Genomic DNA, 21,817 nt, shown 5'->3' on the forward strand with positions numbered 1-21,817 from the left:
GGTGCATGCATGTGTATGCAGAAGTGCACACATTAAGATGTGTTGTTGCTTCAAATGCGTGGGCCTTCACAGCCATGATCTAATGTTGCTGACATGACAGTATAAGGGGATTTGACTTGTCTCACAACATGGGGGGCTGGGGCGGGGAGGGGGGCGTGTGTGTGTGGGGGGGGGGTCAATCTGATTGTTACATGATTCATCCCCTCCCCCTCCCTGCCTCCAGGCCTAAATACCCACTAGTGAGATCACCGCCATGGTCCATGGATACAATTGAAGAGCAAAAAAACAACCCGGGATTACATTCGATAACGCCATTTCCTAGCCGCGGGCACAATGCAATAAAGCCATGCTCCCCTGGCATTGTCCATCCACACAGTGCATGGGTCAGTCCTCTGCAGTGGCCCAGACCTCCTGTAATACACAGTGTTTGTGGCTTTAGGCTGGTGGAGCTTGGCGACCATTCGGTTCTCTACATCTCTATGGCCAGTGATTTTCCAGTTCATTTTAAAGTTGGATGATTTTATTGATATCATCGGTCACCAGACCTGGGCTATCTCCCAGGGACAGAAAACAAAAAACTATAAGATAAGCCATCATACAGAAGCTCTCCTGTCCTGTGTGTCTGCACCTTGCTGGTCTTCATTACGCAACACATGCACGTCTCCCAAATGAGAAGTCAAGTCACCTATCGATGCTCGAAGCTGAGCTGAATTAGCTTGTCACGGTTACACAGAGTGGATACTAGACTGCCAGAGGCTATAGGCAGATTTGGTGGGAAAATAAGCAGTTTCTAGAATGCATAAGAGGTAGGATTGATGGATCACATCCCAGCATAATATCCCTTTACCTCTTCCCTTGTCATGTCCTTGTACATGCGGGGGATAAGGGTTAGTCCACCTCTGCACCTACAACGTGCCTCTGTGCAGATGCATGAGCTAGGACCCATTAGGAATTTACCATGGTTTTGATTGAATAAATGTCATATAAAAATGCAACCAAATATATATATTATATATATATATATACAGTATATATATATATATACAGTATATATATATATATATATATATATATATATATATATATATATATATATGAAATAAAAAAGGGCAATGTCCTAAAATATGCATGTTTACATTCCAAAATGAGTTGTGGTGAGTTTATGAGTTTATATGAGTGATAACAGGCTAACCATCAACAGGCTACCTAATCGTATCACATGATTAATTCATTACATGTGTGCAGACTTTGCATTTCAAAGGTTATTCAGATCACCGAGGCTGTGTTTTCCCCCGCCCTCCTTTTTCTGAGGTCTGATTTATTTTTGATGTCACAGGATTTAGCGAGATCAGAGATCAGACTAGATTATCTAGTTGTGAACATATGCAATTTGTGTGAGGGGACCGTGCACTTTGGAACATATGCAGATTCAGAATTTGTGTTTTATTCCTGTGGTTGGCGGACATGCTGACCGGCTGCTCGTTCATATGGATCTATTGACACATCAAACGAACCAAAGCGATTCTTATCTAAGACGGGCTGAGGAGACGGACAGCCGAGGATGCTGTGCGCGGGCCCTGCAGCCGAGGGGTGTCACTGCATGGCCGCGGTCCTCGGGGCTTGCAGGTAGGGTGCACTTCTAATCAACACATAGCCCTGGGGGGATTGACAGAAGTGCACTGGGTCCGTGGTGCGTGCCGCTCACCGGTGTAATGGATGCAGGCTGAGGGGGGGGGCTGGGTACGGGGGCGGTCCAAGCTGTTTAACAGGTGTAAGCTGTTCCGCTGCGTGTGGGGGAGATGAAGTGACGGCCCCTCTTCTTAAAGAGCCTCCATCAACCTGTGCGTCCATCCCTTGGGGTGGAGAACACTGCAGGTTTTTTTGGTTTGTCGGAATACAATGCGGACGTCTTGCCATTATGCAAAGTTTGTTATGAGCTTTTACATTTTTGAGTTATGGCTTGTTTGCTACCTCGGGTCGTGTAATTGGTTTGTTGTTACGATGGAGCCTGGCACATCTGTCAACTATCTATAAGATGTAGAGAGTGTCGTGCATGTTAACGATATAGTCCCCGTCCTGATGCGCCGAAGCCATTTGTTCACTGCCAATTCACTGGCTTATACAGAGGACTCATGAACAGTGTAGAGAGTTGCTTTTGGGCCATTAGAATATTAATATTGACAGATAATTTTATCATTCTTATTTTTTCATCCAATCATCATCAGTCACACATGCCTCTAAGTGGTATTGTCTTTCCTAGTTATCATTTTGATGAAAATCTTGCATATTGTTTTTCAGCAGCGGATGCCTATTAGCCTGGTGTTGGACCAATCACCTTACGGTGTCCGTGTGCGAGTCACAGGTCACAGCACTGAGTGTCGTATTTCTGTGTCTGTTGCCAAGCAGTTTAGTAAAAGGAGGTATTTTTTCTGCCCCTCTATGGTCAGGCTGAGAACAGCCTGTCCAGAGACTCCATCTACATGAGTCATGCATTGAAGCTGCGCTGTGATGCTTTCATTCCCAGGCGGATGTTGTGACAGTTCTCTGTCTCGTATGGTATTCATATGTTGGGAGTTAATGGAGTTATATAGAAACAGGCCATCTGTTAATGGGTTTGCTTCCTGCTTCCTCCTCTCCTTTCACTCCTCTTCTCTTCCTCTCCTCTCCCTTCCCCTCCCTCCTCTTTTCTTCACCCCTCTCATCCTCTTCTCTCCCTCCCCACTCCTCTCCTTTCCTCTGGGAAATGTAAAAGAAACACTTTCAAGCTGATGAGATGAACAGTGACCTTCTCCCAGATTGTGTGCGTGTGGGCATGTGTGTGTGCATGTGTGTGCGCATGTGCTTGGCACGTTTATGGAGGTTGTAATATTAGTGTTGACATAAATAAATAGCGAGTGTGTCCTGAGAGTAGGTGTTGTTGTTGTTGTTGTTGTTGTTGTTGTTATTTTTTGACCACAAGTCCATAACCGTATTAGAGGGGAAAATGCGTAACTAGGACATGTTTTTTCATGAATATTAACATGCGCGTGAAAGGATTACCATGACACAGATTTAAATGTTTTTGACACCGGGGTGAAAACTCCACTATAATTGTAAAACTAAAATGCAGAAATTGTCGTAATGCATCTTTCACAGTTGAGGTACTAAAGCAGAACAATTTATTCAAATAAGGTCCAATTATGATATTGTTCCTGCAACACAATTTGACTGTCGTGAATCAGAACCAGGCAAGCAAACAGGATGACCAATATTCAGCAAGCATAACTAGGGATACCGCCACCGCGATAGCAGATAGATGTGTGTGTGAGTGTGGTGTGTGTGTGTGTGGAGACCATGACCCTGGCCTGCAGCCCTGTCACCACTGTGTTCCTGTGTTTTCCAAGAGGAGGTTGAGATCAGAGGGCGAGGAAGGGTGTGTGCAGGAAGTCGATGACCCAGTAGGAATAAATGTCTTCCTGTTTGGCCGGCTCCACGCTACCAAATCACTTTCGCTGGTTGTGGTTGGTTTGGTCCGTAGAGCGCACCAACAACAGCGTCAGGACCCTGTGTAGAAACACGGCTCAGGTATAACGTTGAACTTGTTCTCCTCCCTCATCCTATAGATATCAGCTGATCGGCTGCTCTACATGAAATTCAAATGCATATTGTTTCATGTGGTTTGTGTTTTTCCGTTAGTATATGTATAGCGGTTCACTCTTCAGCAGTCTCTTCAGATGTACAGTACATTTGATCGGGTAAATGCAATAAAACACGTGTTTATGTATATTATGATGCATGGATATTATTCCTCTTAGTCCCCCTGCAGTGGGATGGAGATGGAGGGGTAGGCCTAGTGATGATGCTCTGGTGGGAAACTGTCTCTGCAGAGTATAATGAATCACGCTCCAGTGCCCTCCGATGACTTATGAGGAGTTGTCTTTCGCCTGGCCAGCTCACTCTAAATCTCCAGCCTCTTGATGGCTTCATCTTGTGCGGCTGGAGATAAATGGCCCCCACCCTACTATCTCCTCCACTTTTCGTGCTGCCAACCATCCCTGCACCACACAGACACACACGCGCTCTTGTACTGCCCAGAGCATGTCTCTCGCCCACTGACTCCCACGCCCTCCCCTCTTTATGCCTGAATTGATGGCGTCTTCTTATCCCCCAGCGCCCCAACCCACCTGAGCTCTCAGCTTCCCCATGGGTTGAGATGTGCATCCTTGCAGCAAATATGCAGGAGACACACATCTCGCCTGTTTCAGTTGTTGAGACATAAATAAACCAAGGACAGGGCAAGGTCAATCATTTGATTCGCGTGTTCATAAATGTACGTGCCGTGTCTGATTAGTCTCTTGTCATGCTTGAGATGCCATGTGTAGCTGTGACCATCGCGTTTTGTGTAAGATGAAACAAAGTCGCCCGTCATGGTGTCACACAAGACCCTAGCAATCACCTCATTACCTTGCTAAATAAAGCCGTGCTTTTGACTGGCTGACCGAGCAAGATCACAGCATCATGTCAGATGTCCTAATTACAGTCTGCCTATAGGTTGTGATCTAGACTGACTCAGTATCGGAACAAGATTAATTAATTGCAGAGTGTGTGTAGAGCGAGGTCTGGCGTCTTTCTATTTGCCAGTATACTAGTCTATAAAAGATGGCTGTGTCAGCTGGAGAAAAGAAGCCAGGCTAGCAATTATCCTCGACGATAGCAAAAATGACCTGTAGTACGTTCTGCAATAAGCACATGTAAGCTTTAATCTTAAGTCATGGAAAACATAAAACTGGAGTGCAATGGTCAGCGTTAACACACGAATGCCAATGTTTAGACACTGTAACAACCATCTAAATGTACACATCTTAGGGACTGTAGCAGTGCCAACTTTTGTTATTCAATATAATTATCATTATATATGCTTTGCATTATATTGGACTATTGTCACTAAGCAAACATTTGTATTTGGACCAGATACATAAGCATTGCAAGTTGTATACATTAATTTCTTGTGGATGGGTTGTAGGTCTTTTTTGTATTCATTGCATTTTTATACATGGCTTTTATCTGGTCATTTGGATAGCTTGCAGAAGGAATGTAGGATTTGACGTAATTGGTTCACGCTTCCTGACCCTTTAGTACTCCTGAGACTATGTTTTATGAGTCAGGTGAGCACCTTTGGAACCTCTAGTCCCAATCGGAGCATCAGTATGGATTAGCTGATCAGTCGGGCAGGAAGAAATGAAAATGGACCTGCAAGAAGGGGAAAAAAACCTGTGTCCCTCCCTTTGATGCAGACTATTCTACAAAACTATATAATAGTTTGTTCAAAACTATTGTCCGTAAGGTATAATAAAAGATCTCCTGAAGCTGAAACAAATCTCCCATGGCAGTTTAACTTTCTCATTACATAGAGACACTTCTGTTATATTAAAATTTGATGCTACTCAGGAGGATGGGGTTAGGGTTGTCAAAAGATATATTTTGGCTGGATCTACAGCTGCTTCATCGAGATTGCTTGTTACTTTAACAAAGAAGCCATCAAGCATATTGGTATCTCACTAGTGTTCAAACCACAAATTTCCCATGGGTAAATACCCCGTGTTAGACCAAGCAAGTTGCACAAGACTATAGGCCGTGAGACCTAATTGTGTGCATTTTTCAATATTGCATTGTGCCCAGTTTTTACTTACTTACCTACTTACTACAGAATTTCTAAAACTCTAAAGCAGTCCACTCTTACTGGCTGTGCAACTGTTACTGTGCACAAACTAGCATTGCTCGGCTTTATGTGGGAGGGGTTTTGGGAGGGTCCATATAGCAAGAATATTGTAAGCATCATTGATGTTGACTACAGATATTTCCAGGTGTATTTAACTTTAACTTAAGTTGAAATGTTATACATTGCGTCTTTGATCTTGTTTAAATGTATTAACATTCATTGCTGCCTATATTAAAGCAGCACGATTGCAATTAAAGCTATAAATAGTGATAAATGGAACAAAACATCCCAGAGTCATTCATTAGACATTGGTCATTTAGTGAGTTGCTTTCATCCTTTCAAAGGATAATATTAAGGAATGTTCCTCAGAATATTTTATATTTTTGGGGTTCCCAGTTTGAATTTAAATACTATATTCTAAGGATTTGTACAAGGTATGTACAAACAAATCTAAAAGTCTTATAACTCATGTAACATAAATCATTTGTTCATTTATTTCACAGTGGTTTGCCAGTTAGCAATTTCATTGTTATCCAAACAGGAACACAACTTGAGATGTTGCCTTCAATAACAATATTTCCCTAAAGCAACAAGTAACTCGGGATACTATGATAAATAACTCCTCTTGGCTCTATTACTCTTTGAATGCAACATTTAATGCTTTGTTTGGGGAACACGTGAATTAATGATCAGCATAAGACGAGCCGGATCGATCTGTGCTGTTCAATATTGACCTGAAGCTCCACCACCATTGATTTGTCAGAGCCCAGCGGCAGGGTTTATATAGCCCACCTACAGATGAGATGCTTTAGTTTCTTTTACCAGCGAATGTTTAAATCAATATCCTCCAAAAAATAAATGCAAGTCACGGTAACAGATTTGATGGCCGATAAAAGTCGCTGCAATGATAAATGACTCAAACACACCCCACTTAAATATCTAAGTGTGGGATGATTTTGCGTGAGTGGAGATCATGAAAGTGCTGATGTGCATATGTTGCCTTAATGTTCTCCCTCTGGCCAAATTGTTCTTCCTTCTCCTTGCTGTAGCCAGCGGCTCCAGAAATGACAGGGAGTGGCCCCACTGGTACACCTTCATCACAACGAAACCAAGGGGGAGCCAAAATGTATGGGTGTGAATTGTGAACCATGGCGGAGTGGGGCAGCACTAGGGTGGGCAGTCCCTGGAGAAGGTGCCTGCAGCGAGGAGAAGGGAAGACAGTCTGTGCTGCCAAGGGAAGCTGCTGAGCCGGCTGTTCTTGGTCTTGCAGTTAATCTTCCATCAGTTCAACTCGCTCTTTCTTTCGTTTTCTCTTTTTATAGACGGCCATTAATAGGTAATTTCTCCAATTGACTGGACGGGAAGGAAAATGTCTGTAAAAAACATATTTGTATCGCCAGGCTTGACATCTGCATTACAGTTCGGAACAGTGTCATTCTGACACAATTATTACCTTCAATCATGGCGGAGTCTATTTTATCTTTTTTCACCCCATGCTTTCACCCCTGTCCAAACTTGGGCCACTTTCACAATCACCGCAATGGAATTGATTTGTTTTGCCTGCCTCCCTCTTGGAACAGGTTTCGACGTGGATACTGACACTGCATTGAAAGGTGCTGTGTCACAACAACGTGTGTAGGGACTGCTAATGGGCCCCCCCCCCCAGCGATGCCCTCTTCTGTTGGCCCTCCATGGGGCATGGCAGGGCCTTTGCTGGGATGGGTGGCTCCCTACTCCCACTGGGAGGGTTGCGGGGAGCACAGCTTTGTTCTGGTCATTTGAAATTCTCATGGCTTCATGCCTGGCTAGAGAGAATAGTGCTGTGTTTTCACCCGAGGCTGTAATAACATGAGTCTGATGTCATCCCAGCTCAGGGTCTCGGCCATTGTTCACTAAAGGATGGGCTCATTGGACGGCTTGGCAGAGGCGCCCGTTCATGCCAGCTCTGTATAATTGTAATGGTGGGAAAAGACATAAAAGGATCTTACCCTAAAATCCTTTTCCTAAATATTTACATAGTACTCCATTATGTAAGGTATATGAGTATGAGTATTGTGTTGAAAGAAGTTTTGCACAGTTTTCAACATTGTAAGATTTTTATAACGATTTTGCGTAGGCCTACTTGGAACTGAGGAAAGCTTTTCCCTTTGCGGAAGGGACAGGCCTTTTTTTAAATCTGGTAAATGTGGTGCATTTCCAGCCCAGATTAGTGAGGCACAGCGGAGGCCAGAATTTCAGAACCAGAGAATGTCTCGCGTCGCCTCATGCAGTATTCGATCCATACGCGTTCTTGTGAAATAAAGGCTATCCCATTAGATATTATCGCTGAGCAAACACTTTACATATGCTGACATACTGTGTTGTCATGCTTAGTGGATGTTCTCTCGTTATCTATTTGTTTTTGATGATTTTCATGAACATTTATGGTTTCCTGATAGACTTTTAAGCCAATAACGGGGTATACAAATACCCAACACTTTTCTGTTTCCGTTGGCATAGGTAAAAGCTTTTCCGCTTAACCGCTTTAGTAATTTCAGCATTGGAAATGGCATGATTAGCTCAAGTTGATATTCCTTCTGAATGTGCTGCAACTAATTCGATTACACTTTCAGCTCGGTTGTCTCAAACGACTGTGTGTTCTCTGCAAATCTGTAGAAGTGCACGACTTAGATGATCAATGAGCCAGTTAATTGTACATTATGCCTTGTTTTTTTCTCAGATCCGCTCTGATAGATCACCGCAGTCTATTGGGTCAGCATTGTTACACACAATGATTCAGGGAAGATGACTCCTCCAAGTATCAACTACATCAATATCTTTGTCATCTTTGTGTTCTTTGGGCATAATGAGCGGGAATTCTCCATTCACCTAAGTAAACCGCACAGCAAATATAACAGGGTGAGGGTGACTCTGTTCTAGGCTGTTAACCGTTTATCATAGTGGGTCATAGAGCTATATGACTTAAGTATTGCCAAATATTTAGCTGTTATAAATAATAACCCATTCGCTATGATACCCTGCCAAGATCTTTGGTTTCCCTTTTTTACAGAGTAGGCTTCCAAAGTTCATTCTGCCAGTGCCAATATTATCTACAGAATTTGATTCCGAACCAATTCTCTCATTCTTAAGAGAATGACAAGAAGTCATTCTTAAATGCTCCAACACCTTGATTTTAAATAACAGCACACAGCCATTGCGATGGGAAATAAAATCACTGCAAAATGGTAGAGATATCTCGTGCTGGGAAAATAACAGCAGAATGAATGGGATGAAAAGATGAACGGTTTCCCGCAGCTCAACGGAAACTGTGCTAGTTCCTCTCACACGGTCACATATTGTTCCCATTTTCCCTGATCCATGTTTGATTAATTTAAAGGTAGAGTAATTTATAGTCGTGAGGGAAGCAGAGAGAGAGAGAGAGAGAGAGAGATAGTGAGAAAGAGGAAGTGAGAGAGAAAAAGAGAGGGTCACACACAATCTGAGAGAGGGAGAGAGAGAGGGAGAGAGAGAGGGAGAGAGAGAGAGAGAGAGAGAGAGAGAGAGAGAGAGAGAGAGAGAGAGAGAGGAGAGATGAGAGAGAGAGAGAGAGAGAGAGAGAGAGAGAGAGAGAGAGAGAGAGAGAGAAACACGGTGAGAGAGGGGGAAAGAGAGGGAGAGCGAGATTCAGAGAGAGTGAGCGACACAGAGAGAGGGAGAGAGAGAGATTGTGTGTGGGAGAGAGTGAGTGGGATAGTGTGGGCGAGAGAGAGAATTAGGTAAAGAGCAGGAAGGGAGGAAGGGGGGGGGGGGGGGAAAGATAAGCAACCAAGCCCTCTCATGGCAGGCGGCCTGATCTCTGGCTGTGGAGTAAAGCTCTCCTCGGAGACGAGACAACATGCCTCAGAGGGAGCGCTAGCCCCACGGCTGTCCTGCGTATCCTCCGCCCGGTGCTCTAGCTCAGTGCTCTCCACTTAGTGCTCTGCACCACTGCTGTGCACGGCTGCTGCCCCCCCGCTGCTCCACACACCGCTGCTCCGTGTGGACGCCGGGCAGGTATGCTATGAGAGTCTGCTTCTGCAAACGCACACCTGCCCCGCGCCGCCCCGCCGGACCCCCGCAGCACCCTGCCCAGCGCCCGGACCCACGGCAAGTCAATGATTCACTCTGGGGCTAGAGCTGAGGGAGGTCAACGGAGCCACACAGGCGGGTACAGGGGGAGGAAATAGCTGCTCCGCTAAAGTTTCTTGACCGCGACCCGACGTTGATAAGTGTTTGGCTGGCCGTTTGTTTCGGAGCATGGCCAGGGGGGCGTGTGCGTTCAGAGGGTGAGGTTTTGTGGCGGTTATTTTGCTTTTGTTTTTGTTGTTTGCTTGGGGCTTGGCTCTGAGGGGGTCAAGCCACCCTCATCGCCCTGTTGCTAAAAATGAACTCCACTATTTGAACAGGAATCACCCTGTTGAGCCTGTTGCTTTATGCTTTGAGTTGGTACGCTCTGTACGGACTGGACTTTTGGACTCTGGTCAGCGGCGGCGGGAAAAGAGGCATGGCGATGGAGGACATATTGGATGTTGGAGCTATCGGAATTGTTTTCCAACGTCTCTCCTACATGTTGCTGCTGGAGTGTTTATTGGACCTGTGTTTGAGCTCCATCCCACTAAGAGCCTCATATTCACCCTCTTTTGGAAGTTGTATTTCTTTCAATAATTTTTTCAACAACAAAACTCTTGCGCATTGAACACCTGTGTTGATCTATGTGAGGAGTAGCCTTACTCGGCCCTCACCTTAACCTCCAGGTCATGTTTACACTGCAGTGTCACTGCATTGTAAACCCACAGGGTGGGGGGAGCTCTTCCCTGGGGCCCCATCACGGTGTAGGATGCCCCCATTCTAGCTCTACTTGACCTGCAGCTTCTCCATGACGTACAGCCAGCGAAGTACCCCTACACGCCCCCCCCCCCCCTCCCACTGAAATGTTAGGGTTGCTACACTGGATGTTGACATATGAGTCATATGGGCACCTCATATGGGCATTTTGGTTTATCACTGGTCCAATCTCGAGCAGACTTTACATCTTTAGTCCTTTAGTTTGTTTCTTACTTGGGGTTAAGATATAACCTAAAGAGAGATACAAATAGTTGAATATGTATATCACATTTAACATTATCATCTCCATATACAGCAAATCCTTGTTATAGCTTTACGCTGAGCTGTACTTTAATTGCCGGTAAGCCAAGATTTACAACCGTCATTCTATATTGTAATGATCGTATGCATTTTTCATAAGCCCTGCAGTGGATCTCTCCTGCTGATACTGTCATCACGGCTCCCCTTCTCCCAGGCAGGGGGGCTGAACCTTCCCTCAGCACCAAGTGCTTCTCTGGTCGGGACGGCTCATGTAAACTGTTGCTAATGCACAGAGCCACGGAGGCGCTGCGGTATTTGCTCGGTAAATGGGGATGTGGTGAATTCCTTGACAAATAGCTCAGAAGTAATGCGGCTGAAACAAAAGCCTCAAAAGAATGCATATTCATAATTAACAGGGGAGGCTTTTGTGGGGCTCCGAGGGCCCAGTGCAGCTCCGCAAATGATGCACTATTACCAGAACAATGCTCTGCAGACTGTGTGTGTGCGTGTGCGCGGGCGCGTGTGTTTGTATACTGCAATGTAAACGTGCCGGTGTCCTTCAATGTCCTTATTTTAATTCATACGTGCTGTGGTTTGTCTTCTATGTGAACTACTGCATGTAGAGAAGCAATTCTGATGACGCCTTTAAAATGCAGCATCCACCTTTTCTAAATGTCAACGCATACATTCATCTTCTCCTTGCTCTACAGCCGTAGTACCTCCCTCTGCCGCCTGGGGTCGCTATAGGGCACCAGCGCTTTCTTTCATCCAGCGCTTCTTTAAGCAAAGCACATAGGCTGCCCTTCAGAGCGTTATGTGTTTACTCAAATTCATTATGCACACGTCGTTATCTTATACCCTTGGTACATCCGGGGAAAGTCGGTCTGTGCTTGTGTGTGCCCCAGTGTGTGTGACTGTGTTTTGGAGCAGCCTGTTTTCTGAGTTGAACCGCTGCAACATTCTGGCCGGATTCAAACTGCATTGCAGTATTTATCCTGCAAACATGGGTCCACTCTCTCTCAGCGTTACTTGGCTGTCTCTTCAACGGTAAAGAATAAAAAATAGCAAGGAAAGTATAGAATGAAGAGTGAGCGCAAATACCTAAGGAAGAGCTGCAGGTAATGCAAGGTTAGGATGGGTAAGGCTAGGTAATGCTAGGTAATGCTAGGTTATGAATGGTAATGATAGTTAGTAAAAGGTAATGAAAGTTAATGAAAGGCATTGATAGGTAATTCATGGCAATGAGGGTAATGAAAGGCATTGATAAGTTAGGTAATGAAAGTTAATGATTTGTAATGATAGTTAATAAAAGGGTAATGAAAGGGAATGATCTAACGATGGGTGAGTAAGGCATGCATGAGGAGCTACAGCACCAGAGGTATGACCCCTTGTACTTCATAGAGTAACTGTCCTAGATGAATGGACTGTCCAAGCGGCCTCCCACTCTGGACAGCCCACCTAAGTGTGTTTGCAGTGGACACTGAGAATGCCGTGCTGTCTTAAATGTTGATCTTGCAGAACATATCCTGTTCACTGCTGGTAAATCACAGCTTTTCACACATAGATGAAATGTAACACGAGCAGGGTAGGGTGAATGTAATTAGAATTATTTATTTGAGATGATGCTGTGTGCTATCATCGTAAAAAAAAAAGCGACTTGAGAGTATCCCTGACATGTTGGAATAAACATTAACAGATTGATTATAAAGGAAAAATATACTTTATATATATAATATAATTAATAGATAAAGGTATTGTAGGTAAGATCAGTGAGTAAAGAGAGGGAGAAGAAAATATTTTGACAAATACACAACCAGAAATAACTGTCAACTCCCTCTCTGCCCCCTCCCTCCTTAGGTTTCTCCCTCATGAGAAGTGTTGCATTCACGCTTGTCATTGACAGGCAATAGTAATTGCACTATGCGCAATACAGCCTGCATGATATTCAAGCACATCGCTATTTCACTTGTGTGTGTACTCAGACCTAAGGTTTTCCACAAAGTATAGAATGGTTATCATGAAGCTTGTATTAATGGTTCTCTTTTCCTCATCATGATATCAATATCCCTGGAGGCAATGCAGTATAGTACGAATAGATATCTACGGATATTCTGTCATATAGAAGAAAGATTATACGCTTTTGAATTGTTCAGCCAAAGCAAGGTTAATAAATGTTCCTTCATGCTTGTGAACTGTTACTGTAGCAATAACCTACATGCGGAAGCAAATATCCATGAGTCTTTGTGTAATTAAACCCTGTTTAATCTTGGCTGCATGGCCGGTCATTCATGTCTCTTTAGTTTGCCCAAAGAGCTGTAATATTTCTCATGGGCGTCTGAACCTCACGGCACAGTGTGAGAAATGCTTGTGTTTGTTTTCTGTCATCTCAGTCCCTCAGGATGTAATGAGCCGTAGTCAGCACATGGACAAACCCCCACTCACCACGATAGCACACAGACCAATACAAATAAAAGGCAAAGATAGTGATCATAACCAGGGAGAATAATCTGAAATAATTAATAATTAGATGACACCAATCACCTTGTATTGATTGAGATTATTTGTGCATTGTATGTTATTTATTCAGATATTATCTCATCATATCCAATACAGACATAGTTAGTAACCAGAACTTCTTAACTCTAACTCTACCTGTCCTAACAGCATAGCAGGCCTGTTCCACCTGACTATGTGTGCGCGGTCAATGAAGCAGAAAAACCAACGGTAGATTTACACACAGCGATATCTGTTACGGTTATCTGGTGTGTAAACAAACATAAACATTAATAAAATGTTAAAAGCAACAGCCGCCACCTGTCTGCCTCTGTTTCCCCGTCGTCACTGACACGTTTTAACGTCCTAGTTACAGCGATGAATGGAGCCATGAAATTGAAATCAATACAGGGGATGGTGGGTGGTGACCAAGGAGTGCTGACCCTCACCGTTTGTGTGAAATACAAGCCCCTCGGTCATGACCAGGGTTCAGCATCATCACCCGTTCTGCAGTTGGCAGGGGATGTGGTTGTTATGGACACAACATGTGGTCATGGTCAAACGTTCCCCACCAACAGCCCACTGTAAACCCCCTCTGATTGATGGATGTGATGAGAGGGTGGAGGGGTGGGGGTGGTGGTGGTGGTGGTGGTGGTGGTGGTGGTGGTGGTGGGGGTGGTGGTGGTGGTGGTGGTGGTGGTGGGGGATGGTGGTGATCCTACACTAACTTCACTTTGTCTTGGAGGTTATCTTCCCCTCCTTATCATTCTCTCCTCTCTCCCTCCCCACTGCAGCCACAACCAGAGGAGTACATCATTCCGACACCCAGTGACCGGTCAGATATCTCCTGAAAACACAGAGTACACACTGCAGGACAGGTGAGTGAGTTTCTCTTCCTCTCAGGGTGAAAGCGGCACTGGTCTGTACTGTTGTGAAGGTTTGGAGTTATTGAGCGGAGGCATTGGAAAATACAGCCTGATGGAGTCAAGGGTTTGGTGTCTGGTCTACGGGGAAAAGCACAGGCCAGAGATGAGAGACTGATCTTAACCACCTGGTTCACAGTAGCACAGACCCATGGTGGTACTCATACTAACTGATGATGGGAGTTTCCAGTGTTTTCATTAAGGTCAATATGTAGACTAGGTGCTGATGACCCAACTATTGCTTATATGTGCCTTTTTTATTTAAATACAAATGAATAAACTCCCTGAGGATTTAAGACTTGCCCCAACTCTGAGCACCTTTAAAACAAGTCTGGCGACTTTTATGTTTGCTTTAGCTTTCGGCTAAATCTTAAATACCATTAAATACCAATACCATTTTCTAAAAAGCTTTTTTAACTTTGCCTTTATTTTCTATTTTATTGCTAAAATGCCTCTTAAACTTTCTATTTTACTAATTTCTTTGCATATGTTTTCTTTGACTTATCTATTATTTTATTTTATTGCATGACAATGTTTATATGTGAAGCACTTTGAGTCTGCCTTGTGTATGAAAAGTGCTATATAAATAAAGTTGCCTTGCCTTGGAAACAATAAGTTAATTCAACGCTTTAGTTGATCGACTCAAAGGGCTATTGATTTGCAGAAAGAGATGGTGGTCCAAATGATGATTTATAAGTTAGTTTAAGTTATTTAGAGCTCTGCATGGATCGTGAATCTTATGTTGTTCACTTTGACTATTCGAATAATGATATGTTAATAAAGCTATAATAATAATAGTAGATGAATTTTAACTTATTGAAAATGTTGTAGTTGGTTATGGTTGTCATTTTACTAGAGGAGATTTTCAGGTAATTAGGACCCATCCAACCAATGTTCGGTTCACTCCAGTTGGGATTCTACACATGAAATACCTACATTTACAACATTCTTATTTTATTATTTCTTTCGTCACTTGACCAGCAATAGGCATGTGACTTTAAATAGGCAGCATTCCATTTGAATTAGTACACTTAGTCTCAAGGGCCCAGAGAGGCATAATTTGCTCCGTCAGTCAACAGCGTGCGGTTCAAAACAGTTGTCTGCATTAGTTATTGCTCGTGTGGTTAGGTGAAGCCAGCATGTGTTGTTATTGTGTTTGAGAAAGCCGAACCCTATGGCAGAATGTAAAGCAACAGGTGTACGATCCTGTTTAATGTAGCTAGCTTTAGAGGGCATAGTATTTGACCTCCACCGTCTCTGGGATTAGGAGATGTGTACAGTAACGGCGGAGGTTCATCTCCACCCACAACGGAAACTTCTGTCCAACCCTGTGCCTTGCTCTCTTGTCTGTGTGTGTTCAAGCCACGAACTCACCGGAGGGCAAAAGTTAATGCATAACTCACGCGCATACTTGCAATAGTAACATAATCGCTCTCTTGGCTCATAATGCCACAGCTGATCTCTTTAAGCTTGACATCCTGAGAATAGATCGAGATGTACCGAGAATGTGAGAATGGCTATATTTACTGAGGAAAAGCCAAGCTCTGTCATGATTACCCGAGCTCACCGCTGCCTTATACCACTGTATTGTTACTTTCCAACTTCTGAAGGGCTCCTCCTTTTCCCCTTGGGTTTTTGAGTTGAGCTTGCCCTTATAAGGGCTGAATGTTGCAGTGTGTCGTTATTAAATATGGAGCCGTGAGAGAATAGACCTGTATGACCCTCTGAGAATATAAATACTATTTATATTGGAACAACTCGTTCCGACAACTACCAACGGGTAGATGCCCTTGTGCAAGGGTGTCAACAGGGAAGTTGTAACACATCCTACTGGTGTTGCTAATCTTCATAAAAATATAATTAATCTTACTTCAAACATGCTTGGTCAAGGTCATGCTTGTGATCGAGTCACGCTAAATCATGGATGATTTGCAGGGACGACCTCCATCCATGAAGCGCCCCATGTAAACACGCAGCATTGAAGCACTGCACACGCCCTCATGATGTTCACGTTTGACAGACCCACGTGGTCTAAGTAGGGAAGTAGGTTTCCCCAAGTCCCTGGGACTAATTTCTAATGGTGCAGACCTCCTTTATTCCAAAGGGAAGGTTTCAAATTGAGGACAGAGAGGGTAGAGAGTCGATACTGAACTTCTTTTCCATTATTGGCAGAAGGTTCCTTGTCCTGGGGTCTTTGAGTTGGTTATTGATTGGTGCACTTTGAACAATATATCACCAGTCCCAACTCCCCAGGTCCACCTGCTGGGGGAAAGGATAAACTGTGTCAGTGAGCGGGAGGGAGAGAGGAGGAATAAAAGGGAGAGAAAGGCGCTGTTTGATGTAAAACATCACCCCTCTCTCGCACAACAGTTCTCCAGAGGATCTGTTTGAGTGGCACTGGTGGTCAATACTAATAAATCTTTAAAAAAAAAAGAGAGCGCCCTAGTCGTCATAGCAATGTCCCCCAAACAAACAAAAAACACTGGCCTTCCTCCAGCATCAGGAGCAGAGCGTTGCTATGCTTTAATCCAGAGGCGATCCACCCCGCTCAGCAAAGTTCCACCTCTACTTTTTAAGCCTTAGTCTCTTCGTCTCAAAAGCCCAGCCCTTCTCTTTTAGTCTTTAGCTTCTTAGGCTTGAATACAAAGCAGAAAAAAGAAGGAAGGATAGTGCTCCTTTTAACCCCCCCTCCCTGCCTCCGTCAGAACAATGCAGGGTTCCAATGGCAGTGCTGTTGTAGGGGTCACACACACCGTTTCCTGTCGCAAGCAGGCCATCAAAGCCAGGAAGACCTTGGCCTTCTGGGTCATCCAAGCACTAAATACTATTGAACTACCTGGGCCATTGCCATCACACAGTCTCAGTACTTTTCACTGCAGACCAAATATGCAGTCAAGATTCTACGAGAATAGTAGATGATGCTTATTGAGGCATTGGTGGATTGGTTTAGTTACTCTTTCTCTGGAAAGTCCTAATAGTACGAACTATGTTTGAACAACAGCGATTGACTGCAGTAAAGGCGAGACATATTGCAGGTTTAAAAGGATCGTGGCTTTTGTGATTAGAAGCAAACACATGTAGAGGTTTAACTGAGCACAATGCCATGGGTGGAACGTTCCACACCTCACAGACTGTTTGACCTTCCAAGGTCAACATGTTATTGTTCTCCCCGACTGCGGTCACATTTTCATCCGGCTTCTTTCCTAGCTGTCTGAGCAACCCGAGGAGATGCTGACGTAGGAGTTGTTGACGTAGTTCACTATGTGGCTGTGAAGAAGTGAAACACCTCTATTATATACATTAAATCAACATGACAAATCCTTTATATATGTGCATTCCTAATGTTTCCACATGTTAACCAAAGACACACAGTACAGGGTAAATGTGTCATCTTTCTAAAAAACAGGGTCTTTGGACAGACAATAACGGGAGCTGCTAAGCAAATGAGGTGTATTATTTTGCTGTCGTTTTTTTGTCTACAACACAATAGAAGCGACAATGCTCTGCTTAACTTTGGCTGCTTAAACCTTTCCTGCTCCACATTGCAGCACATCCCCGCGGTCCTGCATCACAAAGATATCGATTTTTTTTTTGCCTTCCTCCATTAATTCTTCAGCGTCTATGCTCACAACACTGCGGGAATGCTGGATTCCACAGTTGGCTCTGATTCCTGCTTATCTATCTTACAGCGTATAGATAGATGAAATGAAAACTATAGCAAATGACAAGATATATGTATATACTTTTTGTTCCGTGTTCTATTTCTTCTACATAGGTAATATTTTTCAAAGAAATTCTGATGACAATGTGAAATGTGATTTGTAATGAAGATACTTATACAGACTGTGTGTGTGTGTGTGTGTGTGTGTGTGTGTGTGTGTGTGTGTGTGTGTGTGTGTGTGTGTGTGTGTGTGTGTGTGTGTGTGTGTGTGTGTGTGTGTGTGTGTGTGTGTGTGTGTGTGCGCATGCTTTAGCACTTTTCCTGCAATTTGTGTCTGTGTGTATCTTGTTCAATGATCTATGATGATTGTAACTCTTTGTCTGAGCAAGGCCCAGTGGAGTGCAGGGAACAGACAGCTCATCAAGTGTAAAGCCCTTGGCTCTTTGGGGGATCGCGGGCCAGGGGCAGGAAGGAGTCACATCCGCCACTATCTGACAACTCGGGCATCAACTGTATTTGAGTTTTTCCGAGCTGTGCTGACAGAGAGGATAAAGTGCGAAGAAAGTAGTCCCTGTGCTACCTGCCCACTCGGCTCATTGATCTTTATGCTGTGCTCTGCCCCCTACTACTCCCCTGTAGGATAGAATCCCGCATGTCCAAGCAACTGGCCAATCAGAGGACCCCCAGTGTGGTCAGCCAGTCCTCCACGGGTGTCCCTACGACGGCAGTGGACACCGCCCCGGGGACAAGGGTGAGTCACATGATACCACGACCTGAACTTTCATTTAATTAAACTCCTACTTTATGAGGATTTGTGTCGCAAACCGTTGGTTGATCTGACTCAGTTAAGAATCACAAGCAATTGTAGTACTCGTACTAGGAAAATAAATTGATTGCTTTGAACGATTTCTGCTTTTATAGTTCTCAGAGTGACTGTCGGTGCTCGTGGGGCCCACATGGTTTAATATGCGCTAGTATACGACTCAGAACACTTTCTCAGTCTGATTAATAGTCTTCGACCGGAAAAGGTTGGCTATTTTTCAAGCATACGGGAACTCAATTACAAAACTCTCCAGGGGCTGGACATTTCTGCTGTATGGTAATCTATTACGGTAATCCGGGCATTTGAATCAAGTAGACGAGCAATTATATTGGGCGGAAAAAAAACGTTTCTGGACCACTCAAGGCAGTTGTTTGAGCCTTATTATATGTACTGCTCATCAGTCTTAGTTTTGATTCATTATATCGTTTAATTTTAGTTTAGATTGCCATAGTTTCATTTAAAATGCAATGAATCATTATGCAATAACTCAATCCTTAGGAGAATGTGTGCTTGACCGATGATATTGTAATACATCCATGATAAAATTATATCGTAAGGGGATTTTGTTATGCATTTGACTTATTACAACGGTAGGTAACCCCTGCTGTTAGCCAGCCAGTACAAGCAGATAGCTTTCCTGTTTGTCTGAGATAAACTGCGCTCCACGTAGAAGTTGTTTGGCAAATGTCCACACTCTAGTCGATTAGTGACATATGCAACTTTCCCTGGAAGGACCCATGCTATCAAAAGCAGGAAGTTGGAAATCATAGGCATGCATTCAGCCAGTCCTGTCAGCCAAACAGGAAAAAAGTGCAGAAAAATTCCTGCACGGAAGGAAACAAATCAGAGACAAAACAGACTATTCTTGAATATTCGTTCAGATTGTTGTTCTTTTAGGTGGGTATATATACATATTTAAAAATATATCTTTGGTAAATACTCATTTTGTGGAAGCAGTTTGCGGAAAAGGAGAATGAGAGAGCGATATTAATCATCAGTCAGCTTCAAACTGCAATTCCCGGAACAGTTCATTTAAAAACAAACTAGCAATCCCTCAACAAAGGTCCCTCTAGAGGCAGAGATCGCTACAGTGTTTGCTTTACCCCCCCCCCCCCCCCCCCCCCCCCAAGGTGCAGAACCTCAGGGCCTCCGGGAAAGTCCACAGCTTTGGCAAGCGGGACCATGCCATCAAACGCAACCTCAACGTCCCGGTGGTGGTGAGGGGCTGGCTCTACAAACAGGTAAGCCCCTCCTCCGCTGGGCCCGCGGCTGTCTCTTCAGAGTGATGGACAGCGCTGTGTGAGGAGGAGTGTTACCTCTGTGTAGATGTGTGGCCCCTTTTAAGCACACGTTAATCACGAGTAAACATGACGCCGTGGCCGCGCTGTGGAATGTCAAGTGTGTGTTGTTTGACTGATCTCAACGCCCCCACCAGCCCGGCCCCCCGTGGACGCGAGGAAACCCCTCCGTTTCAGAAAGGCTCTATTGGATTCCCTTGCAGCACTGTTCCATGTCACCTTCCGTTGCTTGAGGGTTGGTTAAACAGGTGGCGAGACTCTAATCGTGGCCCCCCTAAACATTATTGATAGGAGCACAAAGGACTTGTATGAGAGTTTATCCTTGTTTAGTTTTTAGTTTGATGATGATGGGATATAGATTGTATTCGCAATTCTACTAACATATCATGTGTTGATATCCCTGAGTATCACGGGCACACAACTGAGGGTGCGTGTGCTTGTATTTTTGGAGAGAATACGGACCGCAGATCAGATAACAAACGGTGAAATTGTTCAAAACAAGCTAACTTTATGTGTAACGTTAACATCCCATCCGCAAATAACATTGACAGCGCTGGCATTACACTGTGTAATTAGGCTTGCATTGCTTCCAAGTGCAGGCTAAATGGAACAGAAAACACAACAAAAATTGCATGCTGCCTCTCTATTGAGTTGGAAAAATATGATAATAGCCTAATGTGGGTGCTACACACTGGTGGTGGTTAGTGAGGTCCCCCCTTCACAGTAAAGCCTCTTTGAGTGTCCAGAAAAGCGCTATATAAATTCAATCCATTATTATTATAATGATGGGTAGATTGATCACTTCATTCATTGTATTCAATTTTTTCAGATATTTTGGGATGCAGCCCGTACTCCCGTTTTTTTTGCATTTGAGTATCGTAGATGTTGTGTTGAGTGGATAATATGTTGCTTTTAAAAGCATATTGGTGTTCCAGCCTGTTTGTTTTGCACAGCTCTCTGCTATTTGGGTTATCCTGGGAAGTAATCTCACCCTGGAAACAGCTTGGGGGGGAAAGGGGTGTGGAGGGGTGGGGGTGTTAATGAAGACTAACCTATTTAACACACACACGCGTTTTCACACACCCACCCACACACACACAAACACACACACACACACACACACACACACACACACACACACACACACACACACACACACACACACACACACACACACACACACACACACACACACACACACACACACACACACACACACACACACACACACAGGCAGTGGTTGAAGCTGCAAATTACCAAGATTGTGTAAAAACATCATTAATTATTGCGCTACGCTATCTGGCTGGAATCCCGAGGAGAAATTGGTGGTTTTAATATCAGGCCACCAGAGATCGTATTGTAGAGAGGTGCTGTACATTAAATCCCATCTCTCCAGTAGAATTAACATCAGCAGGCTTTCCAGGCGTGTGGCCTCCTAAAAGAATGCTTTTACACCAGAAATGAACTCTCAAGGAACTGAACTAGAGACGCATCATGTTTCATTGATATGCATGAGGAGTGCTTCCCCCCCCCCCTCCAATCCCAATGGCTCATGCCAAGTGCTGTATTCCCCAGCCTTTTCATTATAACCCCAATTAAAACGTGTGTGTGTGATGACGCGCTTGTGAACACAGTGTTGTCCCCCACCCTACAGGACAGCTCTGGAATGCGGCTTTGGAAACGGAAGTGGTTTGTTTTGTCTGACTTCTGCCTGTTTTATTACAAAGGTGAGTGAAAATAATACATGTGCCCCTGGCAATGGTTTACTTATAAAGCAAATTAGTTGCATCATGTACCCTGAATCACCTCAATTACACG

At 44.1% G+C, this 21,817-nt stretch overlaps 1 protein-coding gene across 2 annotated transcripts in view; it reads left to right on the top strand.

Annotated features, from left to right (window-relative positions):
• Positions 1–21,817, top strand: part of plekha7b (pleckstrin homology domain containing, family A member 7b) — a 68,299-nt gene that overhangs the window by 17,195 nt on the left and 29,287 nt on the right. The window contains exons 4-7 of one of the 2 annotated variants that reach the window (XM_056608346.1): positions 14,089–14,172; positions 18,518–18,629; positions 19,832–19,942; positions 21,654–21,726. In XM_056608346.1, coding sequence (XP_056464321.1) covers positions 14,089–14,172; positions 18,518–18,629; positions 19,832–19,942; positions 21,654–21,726 — 380 coding nt within the window. The remainder of the gene's footprint in view (positions 1–14,088; positions 14,173–18,517; positions 18,630–19,831; positions 19,943–21,653; positions 21,727–21,817) is intronic. The other variant, XM_056608348.1, reaches the window with a different exon arrangement.

This window comes from Gadus chalcogrammus, chromosome 14, assembly GCF_026213295.1.
Source record: "Gadus chalcogrammus isolate NIFS_2021 chromosome 14, NIFS_Gcha_1.0, whole genome shotgun sequence".
NCBI classification, from domain to species: domain Eukaryota; kingdom Metazoa; phylum Chordata; class Actinopteri; order Gadiformes; family Gadidae; genus Gadus; species Gadus chalcogrammus.